The sequence below is a fragment of the Astyanax mexicanus genome, chromosome 2 (assembly GCF_023375975.1).
Source record: "Astyanax mexicanus isolate ESR-SI-001 chromosome 2, AstMex3_surface, whole genome shotgun sequence".
In the NCBI taxonomy this organism is placed as follows: domain Eukaryota; kingdom Metazoa; phylum Chordata; class Actinopteri; order Characiformes; family Acestrorhamphidae; genus Astyanax; species Astyanax mexicanus.
Window position 1 is genome coordinate 54,047,945 of NC_064409.1, and position 21,386 is coordinate 54,069,330.

A 21,386-nucleotide genomic window follows, 5' to 3' on the forward strand; every position below is an offset into this window, starting at 1 on the left:
CTGTGGCTCTCTCTCTCCACCCCCTCTTTTGTTACACAGTTCTGGCGCTGCAAAAACACACAGGCGCTGAACTGCGCGGTCGCAGTCGTTAGCCAGCCAGCTAGCTCGCTACTGCCCCCTCCCCCCGCGGCCTGGCTGGAGATGAGTGGAAGATGTCGGTTTCGGGGCTGAAGGCCGAATTAAAGTTCTTGGAGTCAATTTTTGACCCCAACCATGAACGTTTTAGAATTATCGACTGGAAACCAGACGAACTCAGCTGCCAATTCAATGTGACCGGAGAAAAGCTTCTGATCATCCACTGCAACATTACGGTAAGGAGACATGGGAGAAGACGTAGCCAGCTAGCATACACAAGCGACGCCGTTAGCATGTTAGCTTAGCATAGGGAGTTAAAACAGCGTCGAAATAATGTCACGTAACTGCGCTGGCTGTGTCTTGTTAGCTAGTTTGCTGGGTTAATTTGCTTATGTCGGACTTCGAGTTAGTTAGCTTTGACACAAAGAGCAAGATAGCTAAGTAGTTAGTAGGACAGACGTTTTTTTATGTAAAGGTTGCAGATCCAGGTTCCAGGATCCAGAAAAGTGAAAATCCGCTCCAGGATTTATGAACCAGCTAGGTTAGCTAAGCTAGCTACCACCAAACTCACTTGGTCTCTATTTATTACCGTAGTTAGTTAGATAATCGATTTAGTTCACTAACTAGTTAGTTATTGGATAGCTTAACTTGTTAATTAATTATATGGCTGCCTAACTTTCTCCTAAAAGTAGCTTGGTAGCCAGCCGAGCCGTCTAAAGCTGCAAACAACAGCCTTGTTTGTGATTGCGTTGCGCCACTTCCTTTTTGTTCTTTTAGCGCACTAGCTAGCTAACGATACATTATGTAGTTAACTTCCTTGCAGTTACTGTTTGTGAACTAACATTAGCCCAAGCTACATTTAACGCTATCTAGTCCAGTTAACTTATCATTAAACAGAGGTTGTAAGCGGCACCGTAAAACAGTGGGAACCATCCACCTAGGTTAGCTAACGTTAGCTAGCTAACTAGCTAGTACCTGACCAGCTGGTGGTCAGCCTGCTACAGCTAATGGGTAGACGTGTGGTAGCTAGCTAACTAGCTTGGTTTGTTGACTGGCCAGTTTTGTTTGGAGTGTGTGTGTGCTGGAATGTGACCCAATTTACCTAGCTGTCTAAAATAAATACACAGTTTTGTGTAGATTTGCTAGATAGTTACGTTAGATCCAAGTCTGCGTTTTATAAAGGCTCGTTTCACGAAGCAATAAGCAAACACGCTGGCTAACTAACCTAGCTAAGAAGCTAGGGCAGTATTTCTAATCTCTGCATTTTTAACTAACCTAGTTGGTTAGGTTAGCTAGCTAGTGTTTCTCTCGCTCCCAAAACACATCTGATTCAGATAATCAATTGATTAACTGTACATTATTTAAGATGAAGTGAAAGTGAGCATAATAAAGCTGACAAATCGGCAGGGCCTCAGTACCAGGGTTGATAAACACTGTCAGAACAACAGTAATGGGCATTTTCCACTATCATAGCTAACGGCTAGTTAGGTCAGCTAGGTTAACTAGCTAGCTATGTAAGATAGCGCTAGCTAACTCACAGTAAAATCAATGTATTAGATAACGGTAAAATATCCAATTTAAAAAAGATGTAGCGCTATGAAATCATTAATATCAAGTCGCTGTTCAATGAGGTTAGCTCCGTGGCCTGTCAGCCCCATTAGCTACCGCTAGCTCACAGTGCTTTTAGCTAATGGTAAGATAGTTTGTTGTGCTGGTTAACACTGGATCTTTCACACGTATAAATAGTGGTGCTAGCGCTGGCTAACTAGCTTATGTTTGTTATTAACCAACAGCAGAGACATTTTCTGCTGACAAGTGTGCAAAAAAGCTATTATTGCAAGTCACATAAACTGCCCGAACCGCTTAGTAGCGCTAGCTGCTAGCCTAGCTAACAAACCAGCTAACAGTTAGATAGCTATGTTGCTAGCTAGCAGCTTATATGCGCATCTGTTTGTGGTTGACAGTCATAACCTAGCTAACTAGCTAATCTATCTAGCAATAACATTGTATAACATGGTGCGGTAAATGGAAATTACTCGTAGCAGGCTAACGTCATGCTAAAGGATTGTAGTTATTTGTACATGCGTGTTGTTTTTTATCGTGATCAGATAAGTAAGTTAACTATATATTTCCGTGATTTGACGAGAGGCAGCCCTTCACTGAAGACTGTCGAATCTTAAAGGACAGTCCAGTTATTTATCTAGAAAGCTGTCAGGGCTATTCATTTTAGGGCTGTAGTTTAGGCCAGTATTGGCGACGGTTTCTGAACGTCATCGTCCTACTTAGCTGGGGTTTGCAGTTTGCATTGAGGTGGGAAAACAATGTAGGGAGGGGTGCAGTGGGTTTGGTAGGTGTTAGCCTTGCAGGAAAAGCCAACACACGTCATTACCTCTCTATAGTCTATACCAAACATCTTGTACCATGTGGAGATTTCATTAAAAAGTGTTTTTTTCCAAGAAACAAGGGACTATACAATACATTTGGCACTAAAGATACAGGAAATAATTAGAATACATATTTATATAATGAATATTCTTAATGTCTGAAATAATTTGTCGAATTATTTTTATGATGATGTAGATATAACTTCTAAAGATGTCATGGTTTTAATTGCAGTGGTTTAGCAGTAAACTTTTATAAAAGTAAAAAATTAATATTATAAATCTGCTGATCTTCTATGGAGAAAATAATATTTAAACAAACCAAAATCTGATAAATATCATTTTTGCACGAAGAGCTACATGTTTTCCTGTTTTTTTTTCACCTTGTTTAAATGCATCATATTTCTTTTTGCTTATAGGAGTCTTATCCATCAACTCCACCTATATGGTTTGTGGAATCAGATGATCCAAGTCTGACTGAGGTGTTAGAACGGCTGGAGGAAGTTCGCAGGGGCAGTACCTTGGTGAGTAAATGCTCTCGAAAGATTTAATTCTTATTTTGTCATAAAAAAAAAACACTGTTCACAAGGACACTTGGCAGTCAGTCCACGTGAAGGTTCAATATATTTATTTACCACCCCACTCACACGGTGTCTTTATGATTTTGCCCTTCTTAATCTGTTTTTGATTATTACTCTCATAGTGATCATTGTTGGTGATAAATAAGCAGAATGCAGAGACTTAGTAGAATTTTTTTTGTCTTTGTTTCTTGTTCAGCTTCTCCAGCAGCTCAAAAGGCTGATATGTGATCTTTGTCGACTCTATAACCTGCCCCAGCATCCTGATGTAGAGATGCTGGACCAGCCTCTTCCCACCGGACCCATCACTCATGAGAGAAAGGTTTGCCAGATTTGCCTGAGCAGTTGTTTTACTTTATATTCCTAATTAGGATCAGAAAGTCATGCTTGTTTTCTTGCTCTTAGCATGTAACGACAGATGAAGTGACGTCTGAAGAAGAGGAGGAGGAAGAAATGGCAGAGGTTATTGTTGCTTTTCATTGTTTTTTTGTGTTTTTTTTTTGCATATATGACCAATCTATCTATTTTATGAATATGTATTTGTAAGACATTCCCTGCTCTCTCTGTGATAGCAGGATATTGAAGATCTAGACCACTATGAAATGAAAGAGGAGGAACCTGTAGATGGCAAGAAGTCAGAAGACGATGGAATAGAGAAAGAAAACCTTGCCATCTTGGAGAAAATACGAAAGAACCAGAGGCAGGACCACTTGAACGTAAGTGTCAACTCGGTAAGGTCATTTTTATCAACTTTGTTTTTTTTTTTTTTTTGTTAGTTTGTTTTTATATAAACCAGGCAGTTTCTTTTATTCACCAATAAAATAAATGTATGTGCATGGTTCATTTTTTTTTTTTTTTTTTTTATAAAAATAAATTATTTATATGTTATTTTTTTTTTTTCTGTTTATTTGACAAGAAATGCTATTTTGTTTTTGTTTAATAGGATTTTTTTCCTGAACTGTATGTGTGTTCTGTTCTTCAGGGTGCAGTCTCTGGCTCTGTTCAGGCCTCAGATCGTCTCATGAAGGAACTCAGAGAGATCTATAGGTCACAGAGTTATAAGACAGGTTAGTGTTACTGTATGTTTTTTTTTCTTTCTTTTTTTTTTCCAAGGAAGACAAATGTGACCTCATATCTTTTGTAGAAGAAAATCTTGGTAATGAAAACTGAGACTCTTAACAGTTGGCAAAACATAGGAGTTTGATAAAGTGGGCTATGATACATGCCAGAAATTGTTTTTTGAAGGAGATATAGATTTGCTTGCCTTTTTTGTTACTGTATTGTTTCTACAGTATATAAAATCCCTTATTTATTTATTTTTCAGGTATCTATTCAGTGGAGCTAGTCAATGACAGTCTATATGAGTGGCACGTGAAGTTAAGGACGTAAGTACAAGATGTCATTTTAAAAAGACGTCTGTTTTCTTCCTGAATGCTTCAGTGTTTCATTGATACTGTGATTGTGTTACAGGGTAGATCCAGATAGTCCGCTACACAGTGACTTGCAAGTGCTGAAGGAAAAAGAAGGGGTGGACTACATTCTCCTTAACTTCTCTTATAAAGTTAGTTTTTCTTTCAAATGATTTCACCTCCTTATAATGCAAAAAAATTGCTTCTTCATTTATGTTATTTGTTTTTTTTATTTCAGGATAACTTTCCTTTTGATCCTCCCTTTGTACGGGTAGTGTCTCCTGTTCTCTCTGGAGGGTCAGTACTGAATTTTTCACCCCACATTTATTTAAATTGTATGACTACTTTATTTCTGAATGCCTTACTTGGGTGTTTTGCTTTTGGTAGTGTTTGTGCTTTTGGTTGATGTTGCCATGTAAAGTGATTTGTATCATCTGAATAGTTCACATTCCTAAACTGTTGCACAGACACAGTAGGTTTCATTTTCTTCTTTGTCAGTATGAAAAGAGCTATTTAGGAGTTCCATGGTTAACACTATCTGAACTCAACACTTAAATGTCTTCAAGCTTACTGTAAAAGGTCATGTAATTTATACACGGTCACTCATTTGCTTTGCATATTTAGTTGTTTCTCTTTTGTTTAGTGAGCGTCTCGTTGTGTTGACCTGAGGTCACATGATAAACATGGCTGTGTATCAGATATGTATACACAATAGCGCACATGATAATGGCCAGATTGGTGTCACATATGACAAAAAGATTGAATTTGGGCAACTGTTAGCTGTGATGGTTACTTATGGGTTTAGTACAGGTTGTTGTAGTGTACTGCAGGGTTTGTTCTAAGTCAGTGTTTCTCAACCCTGAATCTGAAGTCCCTGACCCTGCACATGTGGCTGTTATTTCCTGAATTAACACACCCAATTAAACTCGTTAATGGACTGTTAATCAGCCAATTATTTGGGAGTAGGAAAATATAAAAAAGTTGAGAAGTGAGGTTTTGAAGGGGAATATGCAATCAATTTTAGATGCTTTCACTTTTTGACCAGGTTGTGTTTTGATTCTTGTAGATACGTTCTTGGAGGAGGAGCCTTGTGTATGGAGCTTCTAACAAAACAGGTTTGCATTTGTTTTGTGTTTTTTGGAGGGCATTTTGATTGGGATTTATTAAATGAATGTCTTTTTTTTTTTTTTTTAACCTCCAGGGCTGGAGCAGTGCCTACTCTATAGAGTCTGTCATCATGCAGATCAATGCCACCCTAGTCAAAGGGAAAGCTAGAGTACAGTTTGGAGCTAACAAGGTTTGTGCCTGGTATATTTGTACATTTGTAAATCTCACATCTTTATAAGATTGCACAATAACACTCCTCCTTTCCTTTACTCCAGAACCAGTATAATCTTGCCAGAGCACAACAGTCATACAAGTCTTTGGTCCAGATCCATGAAAAAAATGGTAAGAACAACTACATCTGTAGCTTCACAGATGACTTCTTTTCCCTGCCGGTTTTTATTGTAGAGGGTATGCCCTGAGATCCCGTTTTCATCAGAACACACTCCATTATTTGGACTGAGTGGCAAAACATTCTACAACATGGCTCTGTTTCCAGCAATGAAACACAGTTATATGCTAAATTGAAGGCAGTTTTACAACATGGCTGTGTTTCAACTAAAAACAACTAAACTGGCAATGAAACTTAGTTACAGCTCTGGAAAAAAAAATAAAAGACCACTTAAAGAAGATGATTTTCTTTGATTTTAGTTGAAAGTTGAAAACCTCAGGGATATAATCAAGAGGGAGATGGATGATCACAAGCCATCAAACGGAGCTAAACTGCTTGAATTTTTGCACCAGGAGTGGCATAAAGGTATCCAAAAACAGTATGTTAGACTGGTGGGGGACAACATGCCAAAATGCATGAAAACTGTGATTAAAAACCAGGGTTAATCCACCAAATATTGTTTTCTGAACTCTTAAAGCTTTATGAATATGAACTTGTTTCTTTGCATTATTTGAGGTCTGCCTCTTTTTTTTTCAGCCATTTCTCATTTTAAATTTGGGAGAAATGTCTTTAGTTTATAGAATAAAATAACAATGTTCATTTTACTCAAACATATACCTATAAATAGCAACATCATAGAAACTGATTCAGAAACTGGTCTCTTAATTTTTTCCACAGCTGTAAAAGCTAAAATTGAAAGCAGTTGGTCTTGTCAGTGATCTATTGAAATTAGTAATGATCTTTCTGACATTATTATGTACCTGATTTTACACCAAAGAACTACACTAAGCCAGTGGTTCTCTGTCTTGCTCTTAACACTGCCCTGCTTGTTTAATGTTTTCCTCCTGTAAAGAGTTCATTGGTTGGATCAGGTGTGTTGTCACATCCATACCCTATAGGCTCAGTTTGTCATATACCCTTTTTAACTAATTTTTGTATCCTTGTTTTGCTTTGCAGGCTGGTACACACCACCTAAGGAAGATGGTTAAGACGATGGCTGTTCTTCACGCACACTGGGAAAATGGGATTTCTGATCAACCATTTGCTTTTTTTTTATTTTTGTAATATTATTCCCCTCAAAATCCTTCCCTTCTCTTCACCTGGAGTGTGAGGTCCTACTGGTCTCTGTGGAAGTGTGTGCATGTGGGCGTGTATGAGGGCACGCGAGAATGTGCACTTGTCCCCTCTCTGTCTCTTTCTGTCTTTCCCTGTTACTTGCTGTCTCTCTTGTAATCAGTCTCTCCTGCTCTCATCTCTTAATTTCTCCAGTTCGCTGCAGGGAAAAGAACGATGTGTGAGAGAGACGCAGAGCCTTGGTACTAATGGGTGTCTTGCACAGAGTGATTATTAGATACCGCCGGACGCTCGGTCTGGTTTCGCTGTCCGGAGCGGCAGGTATGGCTCTGACGGATTAATACCTGAATGGAGATGAAAGGAGCTTTCTGGATTTTGCCCCCTCTTTTTCCTGCCGTTAATGGAGGTTCTTTCAGCCGTGACTTCAGACTTTTTGGCAGAGGTTTTCTGAAATACAGCGGCAATGGATGCAATAAGAGACTATATGAAGACGTGCCACACTTGTTGTATCTGCTGGCACTGATCTCTTCTTTATCTTCTGCATTCTGTGTTAACATGTACTGGTACATATATTGCTGATATTGTTAAAGACTCATTATTTGCCAGAGTTATATGCTCGTGCCCCAGTTCTAATGATTAAAGTAAAGATAAGGGAGAGTTTGGCAGTGTCTAGTTTGAGTTCGCAAATATTAACTGTGGATGAAAACCACTCACTTTTCCTGTTTCTTGCTTTTTAGCCTGTACCTGCTTCTAGCACAGGCCATGATTGGAACAGGCAAAAGAAGAGTCATAAAGAATGTGTCATTGTTCCTTTGTTGGACAGAGGTCTGCTTGTACACTTGTAAATGGATTTGAAGTGCAAGTCATCCTTATTGTGCCGTTGATGTGAAGTAAGTTCGTTTTTGGCCTTGGGGTGAGCCGCAGTACCCAACCAGTCATTGAATTTTCAGTCGAGGGCTTAAGACCGTGCTTTTCGATTGGATGTTTTGAAGATGTGCAAAATGGAGAGGGGGAAACTGTATTTATTCAGGGGTTATGAATCATGTACTCACGTTTTTGAAGGTGTCAAGATATTTTTCCTTTATTCATTTTAATGGTGGACATTTATGTACTTTATTCAATAACTGCTGATACAGATTCACCACTGTACCTTAAGTTATCAGCACATTAATGATTCCATATTAGTATTTTCTTTTTTGTTCAGTAAATTAATTGCAATCAGGATCCATTAGGTAGATTAAACGCAAAGAAAAATGGACGTCATTGCGGAGGAATATTTCTTTTCTAGTACTGCTATTTTTAAATTTTTAATATCTTCCAAGAAGCTTCCAAGAAGTCTGTTAGACTGATTACAGTCTAACAGTTACAGATGTTACAGTGCGTAAAACTTGTCGTGCTGTGTGTGCTGCAACTGGTTGGATCAGTGTTTCTTTGCACACCATCAAATTATTGTATTTTTAGTGCTGACTGCAAGCAGGAGGGTCTATTTGGGGGCATCTCACAATTTAAAGTGGTAACTCAGGACAGAGAACCATTGCATTGCTACAGTGCATGACCATGCATTCGTTACCTGTCAGCCCACATTAATGAAGAATACATCAGTACAGAATTTTTCTTCAATAGCAATTCTGGGTTTTTTTTTTTTTTGTTTTTTTTAAATGTTTTTTTCTGCTCTCTTCTTGATTTTTTTCTGATCCCAATACAGGCTCATTTAATGAGGGGCAAGAAGATGTCAGAAATGAGGTCTTCATCATGTCCTTCTGTCATTCCTATGAAGTTCATCATGTCTGATGGTTGAGGACGTGTGTAATAATATACAGTCTTAAGCAGCCCTGGATGTAAGAAGTCTTTATGGATCATTTGGCTTTTTTTGCACAAAAATATTGAGTGTGTGCCTCCTAGATCACTGCAAAGGTTGTGAGTCGTGTCCAGACTTTGAGCCAATCACGATTACGGGAAAGCCATACCTAAACACTGGCTTGCAGATCCACAAATCCATGACCATAGATGTAAGTTTTCATATAGAAGTGTTTAAACATTGTGTACAGGATTGCGTTCAAGCATATGTTGGTTGTTTTGCGCTGTAAAGTGGATTTCGTCATTCCTTTCCAGCACTTCTTTGAGTCATGTTCTCGAAGAGCAGCACAGCGGAGTACAGTTATCTCTGCACATCCATGCTACTCTGTTTTTGTTTTTTGCCAGACCTTCCTGCTTTGTTTTATAGTTCACATTCACCTCTCAGTAAATGAAGCTGGTTTGTTGTCAAACTGGACTGCTGTTGGTAACATTTGTCTTCTCTGTGCTACCATGTATGACTGGACAGTGGTGGCTGCTTTTTTTTGTTTTTGTTTCTTGGAAGACCGACCTCAGATTGACCGCTCACGGTGTTCTTTTCTGGTGCCATCTCATGGTGGACTAGTTATCGTACATACTCTTGGCATGCTTTCAGGTTGTTTTTTCCCGTTGCAAGAGAATTTTGACCATGTACAGTAAAAATTTGTAAACTTGCATCAAGTTTATGAATAAAGAATTTTACGAGGGCTATTTTTAATGTCTTTTTTTTGTTTGTTTTTTTAATAAACAAATCTATAATTGTGACCTCAACACCTTAAACCTTTGACATGAATTTTAGTCTATACAATTCCCAACATCAGGTAGTGCTGTCAACACTAACATGTTAATGCATCAATCAATTAACTTTAATGTGTAATTTAAAAAGAAATGAAATATTGTGACCATGATTACAAAGATGAAGGTGATTTTTATGAGTGGTTTTATAAAGCGATGTAAACACGGTTTTGCTACTGCTTTATAGAGTTAAGAAGGCAGATAGATGAAATATTGAAACATGGACTGTTACTTCCTCCCACACACACAAGATTATAATAAAGTAAAAAAAAAAAAAAATTTGCCAGGAATACCACACTACACTACACACTACAAATTCTCAAGATTAAATTTTTTTTAGACTGTAAATTATAATTTAATAAGGCCAATTGTACATCCATTATTTTATTTGTATTTTAATATCCAGAATAAAAATGCTTTACATTTAAGAACAATTGTGGTGAATTACAAAATATTTTGATTAATCACAATATTTTTTTTGCAAATTGGCACTACAAGTAAAATAGGCTAATGTATTTTTGGATTAATACACTAGTTCTTACTTGCCCTTGTTTTTCTTCAGTTCTGCATACATCTCCTCTGCCAAAAGATGGTGCCATTATTATTTGAATATAAACTTTTGTCAGGATACCCTTTGTGTCTGTGAGGTTTACACAAATCCCAACAGCTATATGTTATTTTTATATATGTATGTATGTACACATACAAAATCATTCATTTATTCATACATTTACCCGTCACATATTTCAAATAGTGGCCCAGTAGCAGTACTGTATGGTCCAGACACCTGTAAGACCTCTAATTCTCTTTACTACTGGTCTTTTTCTATAGCAGTTTTCTCTATTTATTAAAGATGTAGGAGACAGTACTCATCATCGCTCACTGGCTTCACCTGTAATTTCTCAAAATAAAAGACTTTTAATAGATACAGAGTTCTCTGTGTTTCTGTGTCTTTTTCTAGTTATGATGATGAAAGTGCTGTAATTGTGTAAATGCTGCAGTAACACTATCTGCTCCAGCACTGCTTTACTACAGATAAATTGACAACAAAAATACATTTCCATAGCTCAGTTTCTTTCCTTCAGCTGTAAGCTGTAACCAATTAATTTTCTTTTTTAAATAATATATGCTTTTTTGTTTGTTTTGTTTTTGCAGTATATTTATAATCGAGTGTAATCTTAAAAGAATAGAAACTTTCTAGGTAATTTTCAGCCCCATAAAAACCAGCAGCACCCATGATAGCTCCAATCTTTCATTCATTTATTGATTGTAGTACAGTATTGATATTGTCAGGGTGCCAGTGAGTAAACCATATGGAATACCAGCACATGAACAAAGTACACAACTTGCACAACTTCTATCTGTATATAAATAAAATGAAAGGTACCCCTTGTAAAATATATGTAAAAGTGGATATTTTCTTAAAGAAGTATCTGTAACATTTTATATTTTTTTACTTTTAAACATACTTTAGTATTAAAAGCCAAAGTAATGTATTGGTGTAGATGTTAGTAGTAATGGCACAGGACAATCTTTTACATTACAATTTAGTAAAGATACGGAGTGGGATGGTTATATTTCATGTACCTTTTTTGTACATTTTAAAAAGTGGACTTTTTAATCACACTATACTAAAGTGATATAATACACAGCTGTACACTTAAATACTGGGCACCACAAAGAACACCTCATTAAATTTCAGTCAATTAGACATTCAATGTTCTGCTCATATTAAGTGATGTTCTGAGGCATTTTGCTGCAGATAATCCCTTTATATTGTACTAGGATTAGCTGATACATGAGACCAGCCCAAGGTTAGATTTGTTGCTGAGGTAGCTGTGAACTACATGAACTTACGTGAACTAAGATCTTATCATACAGTTCAATGGGGAAAAGGACAAGTGTAATCAAAAATTAAAGGGCACTAGATAACGTGCTAACTAATGTGAATGGAAATGCTGCTGTTTAGCTTGTTTTAAGAAGCTGAAAAGAATTGGAAGGTTCTCCACTTACTACTAATTAGACAGTTCTTTGTTTGAATAAAAGGTGTGCTGTGTTGTTCTACGTGTTCTACCTTGCAGACCATGATCCTGGATTTAGTTTCCCTCCATTCATATTTTGTGTTACATAACACTCCACTATAATACCCCTGAGAGCAGCTTTTCCTTTCAGAACCTGCCTGGAAAGTGGCTGGAAGTGGGTGGGTGAACAGGAGGGTAACTGGAGCTCACTATTTTTTGAGTTGGACTTGGACAACACCAGGAAGGGCAGGTAGGCTGGACTTGTAGCTGGTAGCAGTGGCACCTCTTTAATCAATATCTTCACTTGTTTGAGTGGGTGTGCTGTTTGTCATATGTCTTATATAACATATTTGTCAGATTGTACTAGAAGTGCTTGTTGGTGCACTGGTGAACAAATGTTTCCTGAACAGTTGTACAGCTTCAGCACTAGCATAGCTTAACGTACTGAATATAGTCAGAACTTAGATGAAGGTAGTTCTTCTCTTTGAAGCTCTACAACACGACCTTTGGACATTATGAAGAGTTGTGCAATAAAGTTCATTAAATCCTGAGTCACGATTGGCTCATGTGTTCAGAAGGACTTTTCACCTGCATGCACTAATTTAAAAAGCGTTTCCACTACAGACTGTATCCAGTTCCTCTCCTGCACCTGAGGATCTTGAGTGCCAGGTGGGATTTGCTGGGATTAGTTTGGTAAGTATCTGTAGCTTTTTTTTATAGATCATATTTTATTTGATTTGATTTCCTATATAGTTGGACAATATATCAAAGTAGTATCTCATCAGGAAAGTTATGTCTTCCACAGTTTCACTGACTTAAAGAAGGTTTTAATAAAGATATTGTGATATTCATATTCTAACACACTTTGACAGGTTGCACAAATTTGATAGTAAAATTTACCAAGGAGTTACGCAAACTTTTTAAAACTAATTATCTAGCTCATGTTCAGATCCTCTACAGAGATTGTACATTTAAATACTTAAATAAATATGTTTTCTTGCATAATTAAACATATTACTATAAAAGAAACATTAAATGTGTTGTACATTAGAAAAAAAGAATTTGCCTCTTAAATGTAAAAGAAAATGCCACATTTAGATTTTTTACTTGCTTCATACATTAATAGTTGAACAAATGTTTCATAAGGATATGTGTAAAATTATTTTGGATATTAATAATCAATAGACTGAACAATGATCGACTGAGTGAAAGATGAAAGAAAGCTATCAAAAAAAGTATTTAAGGATTGGTCAACAAACCGACTGAGATGAGTATGAGGTATCAATATAATGTAGGTAATGATTACCTTATTTTACAGAAGTACTAACTTTATGAAGTACATACATTTTAGTATTGATCATAATGGTGAATTTCATAGTATTTCCTACAAAACATTTTACAAATGTACTGCAATGTCTGCAAAGGGACATAATTTCATACACAAACAGTTCACTTAAATCGTGTTGTATTTTTAGGGATTACCTTTGTAGATTGGAATTTTTATTTAAGATTTTACTTAATGCTTCATTTTTAAAGGTTCAAATTTATTCATACATAGTTCATATATAGTTCAGGTATATGTAATTATTTACATGTACTATATATGTAAAGGTTTTAGCAAAACAATAACAAAACTGTATTTTTTTTCTGATGGCCAGTAAAATACTTGCTTTGTTACATGGTTTTATTTATGCTCTACATTTTGTTTTTTTTGTCCTAAATAAAGCCTATACATATACAATTTCACATATTTGAGAAGACTATCAATATTTTTTTTTGTTACAAAATATTATTCATTTTAATTCTATAAAATAACCAGTCATTATTTCCCCTATAGTGTCGTGAATGAAAATGCATCTCTCGGTCCACGTCGCATTTTGGATGCTATTGTCTGCATTATCTGGAGCATATGGAGGAAAAGTCTTGGTGTTTCCACTGGATGGAAGCCACTGGATAAACATGAAAGTCATCATTGAGAAGCTCCATTCGAGAGGCCACGATGTGACTGTGGTCCGGGCTTCTAACAGCTGGTACGTTAAGGAAGGTTCAACCTACTACACCTCCATCACCATTCAAAATGACGGAGGATTTGACGAGAAGTTCTTTAGTCCAGTTGTTGAAAGGATGTTGGAAATCCGGAGAAGAGGAGACTCTTTTTGGAACCGGTTTCTTATCGAGCTAGAAATAATCTCCAAGTTTGGTGAAATGCATGAAGATATGGTAAAGATGATCTCAAGAATGTTTGATGATGAAGCCCTGATGAGATCAATAGAGGAAGCCAAGTATGATGTAATCCTAACAGATCCTGCTGCTGGAGCTGGTGTAATGTTTGCATACCATTTTAAAATTCCTCTGGTTTTCAATGTTCGATGGACTGTCCATGGAGAAGGTCACTTTGCAATTGCACCCTCTCCTCTCTCTTATATACCGGTTCCTGGAGCAGAGCTAACAGATAAAATGACATTCTTTGAGAGGGTTAGGAATGTTTTATGTTACATTTTCACCCTCTTCCAGATGGCAGTGGTCACCGCACCCCGCTACAATGCCTTCTGTCATAAATACTTTGGGCCTGATGTTGATTACTTCTCCCTCTTTCAGGATGCAGATATCTGGCTCATGAGAAATGACTTTACCTTTGAGTTTCCTCGACCCACTATGCCAAATGTGGTTTACATGGGGGGCTTCCAGTGCAAACCCTCAAAACCACTTCCTAAACACCTGGAGGACTTTGTCCAGAGTTCAGGAGAGCATGGGGTCATCATCATGTCTTTAGGGACTCTCATTAGCAAGCTTCCTCAAGATATTAATGAAGACATAGCTGCAGCCTTTGCACAACTACCTCATAAAGTCATTTGGAGATATGCTGGACCTAAACTTGCCAACCTTGGCAATAACACACTGCTTGTGGACTGGATGCCCCAGAATGATCTTCTTGGACATCCCAAAACTAAGGTTTTTGTAGCCCATGGAGGAACCAATGGTGTTCAGGAAGCAATTTATCACGGAGTGCCACTTTTAGGTCTACCGCTAGTCTTCGACCAGCCTGATAATCTCTCCAGAATGAGGAAAAAGGGAACCGCAGTAATTGTGGATATTGCAGAGTTGGACAGAACTGTGTTTTTGGAAGCTTTAAAGGAGGTGCTGTATAATCCATCTTACAGCGAGAACATGAAAACGCTGTCTAGACTGCATCGAGATCAGCCCATGAAGCCTCTGGATCATGCAATATTCTGGATTGAAAACGTTATGAGGAATGGAGGTGCTCCTCACTTGCGCACACAGTCTTTCAGGATGTCCTGGTTCACCTACCACTCTGTGGATGTTATACTCACTCTGCTGGGAGCTGTCCTGGTTATTCTGTTGATTGTTTTTTATGTGAGCAGATGTCTTTGCCTTTGCATTTTATTCAGAAAGAAAGTGAAACGTGAGTGATTTATTATGTGCGACCATCATGTAGTTATAGGTCTTTTTACATTTCAGAATTTGGGTGTTGTGTACAGTAATCGTTTCTTTTATTGAAGTAGGGAAGAGTGGCACACAAACTTAAACTGCAAAATATTATTTTTTAGGTAACAAATAACAAAGTTGTGTGCATAGGTCATGCCATTTGCTTCTGTATCACTTTAATAAATCTAATGGTGGCTGTAATAGATGGCACTAATAACACTAGATAATTGCTTTGATTCCAAGCAATGCCATAGCCACCCAGAGCCTGCACATTAAGGTAGGCTGTAATTAAGGGGTCCATTTGGGAAAGCCAACTGAAAAACCCTCTTAGTGCCCATGCCCACCCAGAACCTTCTTAGCCCATATTACACCCATGTGAATCCCACACAAACATGTCGGCTGGGACAAGTGGGTTTCAGCCCACTTTTTTCATTGGCTGGTAGATTCTGAGTATCTGGCTTGAGAAGGAGAGGCCAATACAGTAAGTAAATATATGGGTATGTATTTTATTATATGTAAGGTATATTTCAAATGTATTTTTTTTAATTAAATAATGTATTTCCAGTTTACTCTTTGTCTATTTGCATGCATTTTGTACATTTTAATATATTTACTTTCTGTATGAGAGGGGCTTGATGTGCTTACATGTACAGTTGATGCAATTTTAATTAAAATACATTATAATTTAGACATGGACCCACTATATTGTGTTACATTTAACCTTTCCAATTTATTAACCTTTAACATTAAGAGTTTTACTTTTTTATATAGCACACAGATACAGGTTGTGTTTGGAAAAAATCTTATACTTAAATTGTTAAAACATTTTTAACAGAATGTGTTAAGCTGTGTGCCACTCTCCCTCTGCTCTATAATTTTGTTTTGTAATCTGTAAAAACAATTGTAATGTACAAATGTCAATAAACTTACATTTTTGAAGAAACATTACTCTCTATTATCATTGCAACAATTCAATTGAACTGTACCCTTTTGACTAAACTTGTAATTAAAAGCTTAGTTAATAAAGATAATGACTGTGTAGATAACAAATTAGGCTACAATGTTAAATAGATTTCTATTATTGTAACTTACACTTTACCTGTAGTTTCAGCTCTTTACTCTGATACCCAGAGCAAAACTGCAAAAATATGGCTGTTTAGTGATAATGTCAGCAAATATATTGTAATTGTAGTTTTGTTTTATTTTTTGTTTCTCACTGAAGATTTGTATAGTTTTATTTAGGCTACTGTTTTTCATAGGGTAATATTTAAGAACAATAACAGTGGAAAATGTGAAAAATTACCCGTCACAATACCTGGAAGCACTTTTAAAAATACACAATCTGTATTGTCATGTCTCTGATGTCTGCAAGCTTGTTGAAATGGACAGAATAGACTAGCAAAACAACAGTGGCGTATATAAAATGCTTTAAAATTGATAAGTACACTCTTTCCACATTGCATTCACATAAATAAACTATTTAAGTAGTTAAATAAAGATGTATCAAATGACTAGTAAAAAAAAACAAATGACTAAAATAATAAACAATTTAAAAAATTGCAGACATTTTATTTTATTAGTAGTATTTTTGTCACTCTGCAGTTACTATATATAAAATGTTGTGTCTATTATTGGTCTTAATCTGTCTTTTTGTAACACATGGATGTAATCTTGATACCCACAGTATACTCACACAATATACTGATAAATATTGTGTGGCATGGGTTATCATAATAGCAGTAGCATATTATTGTTTTGCTCATTTCTAGCGCCAAAACGGTTTAATCTCCAACAGATAAGGTAACAACACACACTGTGCTCAACCATTTTAATTAAAACATTATGGAACAGTTTTCCTAAGACAAATTTTGAGCCAATAGTGAATTGGAAACTGGGAAACAAGGGTTATTCTATATTTGGTAAACTGAACCCTCCTTAATGAAATGTTTACTCTAGTATTGAGAGTTAAAATTTAGGTTTTTGGGGATGTGAAAAGTTAATTCATAATATTTAGATATTCAAGAGGACTGTTTTCATATGATAAAAGCATAGGCCTATCTATTAATGAACTGTAAGATAATGTCATCATAATTGTCTGTCATTATTGTTAGAGACTACTGACTATAATACATAAGAGTACGACCTGTAATATTTAAAACTGTTTGCTTGCCACTGCAATCAGATTATATCACATCTTGTCAATAACATCTTGTGTTCTTTCTTATTAAAGGTTGTGAAAGAAGATGCATCATTCAGGACTCCTGACGCTGTTGTCCCTTTTATCGGTCATAGATGGAGCCTACTGTGGTAAAATCTTGGTATTTCCTGTTGATGGAAGCCATTGGATTAACATGGAAATTCTCATAGTGGAACTACATTCAAGAGGACATGAATTAACTGTAATCCGCGGATCAAATTGCTGGCGGATCAAAGAAGAGTCTCCCTACTACACTTCTCTCACGTTTGACATAGGCAAATTTGACGATGAGTTCTTCAACGGCTTTATAGTGAACTTGCTGCAAATACGAAGAGAAAAAAGATACTTCTGGGACCAAGACATGCTCGGACTGGACATACTGAAGATCATTTCTAATTACCATCAGGAGGTTTGCAATATGACTGCTATGATTTTTGATAATGAGACTCTCATGAATTTTTTCCAGGATGCCAAATATGATCTGATGCTGACTGACCCTTCTTTTGGAGGTGGTGTACTACTGGCACACAGACTTGGCCTACCTCTTGTATTTAATGTGCGCTGGACTGTACACGGAGAGGGCCACTTTGACATTGCCCCCTCACCTCTATCTTACATCCCTGTTCCTGGAGCAGAGCTAACAGACAAGATGACCTTCCTTCAGAGAGTCAAGAATGTGCTGATTTACACTGTGACAGTTCATCAACAGTCAAAATACTTTGGTGAACCTTACAGGGCCTTCTGTCATAAATACTTTGGGCCTGAAGTTGATTACTTCTCCCTCTTTCAGGATGCAGATATCTGGCTCATGAGAAATGACTTCACCTTTGAGTTTCCTCGACCCACTATGCCAAATGTGGTTTACATGGGGGGCTTCCAGTGCAAACCCTCAAAACCACTTCCTAAACACCTGGATGATTTTGTCCAGAGTTCAGGGGAGCATGGGGTCATCATCATGTCTTTAGGGACTGTTTTTGGGAATCTTTTAAGCGATGTCGCTGAAGAGATAGCCGCAGCCTTTGCACAACTACCTCAGAAAGTCATCTGGAGATATACTGGGACACGGCCTGCTAACCTTGGCAATAACACACTGCTTGTGGACTGGATGCCCCAGAATGATCTTCTTGGACATCCCAAAACTAAGGTTTTTGTAGCCCATGGAGGAACCAATGGTGTTCAGGAAGCAATTTATCATGGAGTGCCAATTGTAGGTCTACCTTTAGCTTTTGACCAGCCTGATAATCTCTCCAGAATGAGGAAAAAGGGAACCGCTGTAATTGTGGATTTTGCTGAGTTGGACAGAACTGTGTTTTTGGAAGCTTTGAAGGAGGTGCTGTATAATCCATCTTACAGTGAGAACATGAAAACGCTGTCTAGACTGCATCGAGATCAGCCCATGAAGCCTCTGGATCATGCAATCTTCTGGATTGAATACGTTATAAGAAATGGAGGTGCTCCTCACTTGCGCACACAGTCTTTCAGGATGTCCTGGTTCACCTACCACTCTGTGGATGTTATACTCACTCTGCTGGGAGCTGTCCTGGTTATTCTGTGGCTGACATTCTCATTGATTAAATGTCTTTGTTGTATGCTGATTCAAAAGAAAATCAAACGTGAATAAAATAGATGAGTTTAACATTATATTATTATTATTTTATAACTATTGGGAGACTTTAGTTTCCATTTGTATTATTGATTATTTGTGGAATATTATACTGATTAATGCACTAAATGTATAATTGTACATCAATGTATAATAGTGCAGTATGTTTAAACACAAAATGATTGGAATATTCTGCAAAGAAAGATAGAATATGATTTTTTTAAACATTAATGGAACAATAAGTACCCAATGAGATGAGCAAGCATGTAAAATGACTACCTCAGTTTGTGTCAGAACACTGGAGAGAGTTGTCTGGACACTAAACCAATACAGAATCATACTCTGTAAGTTGTAAGCTAGCTAATAAATCTATGCTTTTGCAATGTTTTTATTGTTTCCTTGTTATAAACTAGCTCATGAGGATTTTATATAACTATGTCAATTGTTTGCTAGCCTATTGTACCGCTAGCTGCTTTAGCCAAAGCTAAGTTCTTTATCCTCTAAACCAGTGGTTCTCAAACTGTGGTAAGGGAAACAATGGTGGTACTAGAAGCAACACAAGATGGTTCACTAGATGACCTCAGACAAAAACATCTGTTAACATTAAAATTGTAAGGAATGAAATCTATAAAGTTTCCACCTGTAATTTTACTAATATTACATTAGTTGTTGTTTAGTGCTTTACCCATTAGAACCTGTTTGTAAGATACACTTTAATCCTTCACTTTCAGAGCTACAGTTTTATCATTATTAACATTAGTTTCATTGGTCCTACAGTAAAACCCTGCAGAGCACCACAAGATGTATGATAATCTACATCAATCAGCCAGTCGCCAACAGTTAGTTCACTACACTTAATAAGGTAAAAACACTGTAGTTCACTGCTTGGCTCTCATGCTGTTTATTTCCCTCTGTCTTAATCCTTCTGAGACACTCAGTAGCAATACTGTATTAACCAGAAACAATAACCAATCAAATAACGTAACCTAATCATACTAATTTACAGACTGCAACACCTAGCAAGCCCCACACATGTGAAGAACAATTAGCTAGCACACTGTGTATAAATATGTGTATGTGTGTATGTGCTAACTACATGTGTTTCTGTGAAATGGCTTGGAGGTTTTAGTTTGGTCGTTGGTGGTACATGGTCTAAAAAGTTTAATTTGCTGTAAACAAATGCCCACTGCATCTAGAGTCGGAGTTACTAAGTTTTCAGGTACTGAAAACACACTGATCAGTTTAACAGATAACATAGCTCTGTGCTTACCTTCTCATGAAAAAAAATAGCCAGCTCGTGTTTTACTCCATCTCTGGTCTTGAAACTTTTAAGGAGAATGGCAAAGCAGTTTATGACAAATAGCATCTATTGCTATTTCTGCTGCAGTTTCTTAACCAGTTTGTTTGCTTGCATCCATGGCTGCAGAAACACAAGCAGATTTCCATCCTGAAAAAGACAATAAAAAAAAGAACATTACATTACATGTTTACCTGTTTCAGAGAGTCACATTCTCTCTGAAAAAAGCTCCTGCAAATAAATAAAATTGTTTTTATATGCAATCAAAAAAAGAAACTTACTTTCTACTTTATAAACATAATGTTATTTTCTGTGAAGTGTGCTGGCTGTGGTAATTGGTGTGCAATTGGTGTGCAAACTGCTTAAGGATGTGACATTTGGTGTGCCAGAAACCTTAGGTTGCTTGGTTGGTGTTTTAAGATTTATCGTTTGGTGTGCCAGCTGTGATAAGATGTGCTGGTTGGTGGGCTGCAGCAATCATAAAAATGTGTTTGTTAAAGTACCAGCTGCTAGGATGCACTAGCTGAAATTCCACCTGTTTCAGCATATGTGTATTCTTGCACTTAACACCTATTGTCCATCAAAATAGACATTTATCAGCCAATCAAACAGCAGGTTAGCACTGCCCACTGCATTGGATGAAAAAATGTGGCAGATTAACCCTTTTTCCTATCAAGTAATGTGATTAATTACTGCCTTAAAGAGGAACATAATTCAGGTCTGCAAGGGTTAAAGTTGTTCCAATACACAGTAGGGATTTGTCATGTGCAGGTTCTTCTCAGTAGGTGGCAGTATATCGTTTCAAGAAAGAAGTCCTTGAGATCTCCTTGCTATCTGAAACACCAGAAAACTGTCTTTCTTTCTTTTTTCTTGAAAAATGTATTGAATGTTATACTTTAGGCTGCAGTTTCTATTAAATGCATGCTCGGAGATAACTGTTTAACCTTGAACTATTACCTAGAAAAGATTGCTTAGAAAAGAACAGAAGTTCTATTCAGTGTGTATGTCTGGAAACGATTGCTTAATCCAAAAGAAGAAGTGAAACCCCAAATGTATGGAAACAGGATTTATATAACACCAAATAAGCATGCATTATGCATGCTCAGTAACTTTCTTGCCTAAACTGCTCCCCATGCAGTTAGCAAAGCACTGGACAGGTCAAAGGGTGATAAGAGTAGAGG

At 36.9% G+C, this 21,386-nt stretch overlaps 3 protein-coding genes across 7 annotated transcripts; all 3 read left to right on the plus strand.

Annotated features, from left to right (window-relative positions):
- The first annotated feature begins 55 nt into the window (after positions 1 to 55).
- On the plus strand, positions 56 to 9,552 carry ube2q2 (ubiquitin-conjugating enzyme E2Q family member 2). 4 transcript variants are annotated; one of them, XM_022672285.2, is made up of 13 exons: positions 56 to 311; positions 2,876 to 2,980; positions 3,234 to 3,356; positions 3,440 to 3,496; positions 3,607 to 3,765; positions 4,017 to 4,101; positions 4,359 to 4,419; positions 4,505 to 4,595; positions 4,682 to 4,740; positions 5,510 to 5,558; positions 5,645 to 5,740; positions 5,826 to 5,892; positions 6,896 to 9,552. In XM_022672285.2, exons 1-13 carry the CDS (start codon positions 153 to 155, stop codon positions 6,925 to 6,927), a joined length of 1,143 nt encoding a protein of 380 aa, XP_022528006.1. In that variant the 5' UTR covers positions 56 to 152; the 3' UTR covers positions 6,928 to 9,552. The 4 variants fall into 4 exon arrangements, with proteins under 4 accessions (XP_022528006.1, XP_022528008.1, XP_022528007.1 ...); XM_022672287.2 differs by having other exon boundaries at positions 3,607 to 3,750; XM_022672286.2 differs by having other exon boundaries at positions 3,610 to 3,765.
- A 2,715-nt stretch (positions 9,553 to 12,267) lies between these two features.
- On the plus strand, positions 12,268 to 19,295 carry LOC111188207 (UDP-glucuronosyltransferase 2A2-like). 2 transcript variants are annotated; one of them, XM_049474564.1, is made up of 2 exons: positions 12,268 to 12,354; positions 17,339 to 19,295. In XM_049474564.1, exon 2 carries the CDS (start codon positions 17,352 to 17,354, stop codon positions 18,924 to 18,926), a length of 1,575 nt encoding a protein of 524 aa, XP_049330521.1. In that variant the 5' UTR covers positions 12,268 to 12,354; positions 17,339 to 17,351; the 3' UTR covers positions 18,927 to 19,295. The 2 variants fall into 2 exon arrangements, with proteins under 2 accessions (XP_049330521.1, XP_049330522.1); XM_049474565.1 differs by lacking the exon at positions 12,268 to 12,354 and adding an exon at positions 16,637 to 16,709 and having other exon boundaries at positions 17,401 to 19,295.
- LOC103023155 (UDP-glucuronosyltransferase 2B13-like) lies at positions 12,286 to 16,051 on the plus strand. The gene is made up of 2 exons (XM_049474563.1): positions 12,286 to 12,354; positions 13,499 to 16,051. Exon 2 carries the CDS (start codon positions 13,507 to 13,509, stop codon positions 15,091 to 15,093), a length of 1,587 nt encoding a protein of 528 aa, XP_049330520.1. The 5' UTR covers positions 12,286 to 12,354; positions 13,499 to 13,506; the 3' UTR covers positions 15,094 to 16,051.
- Positions 19,296 to 21,386: the final 2,091 nt, after the last annotated feature.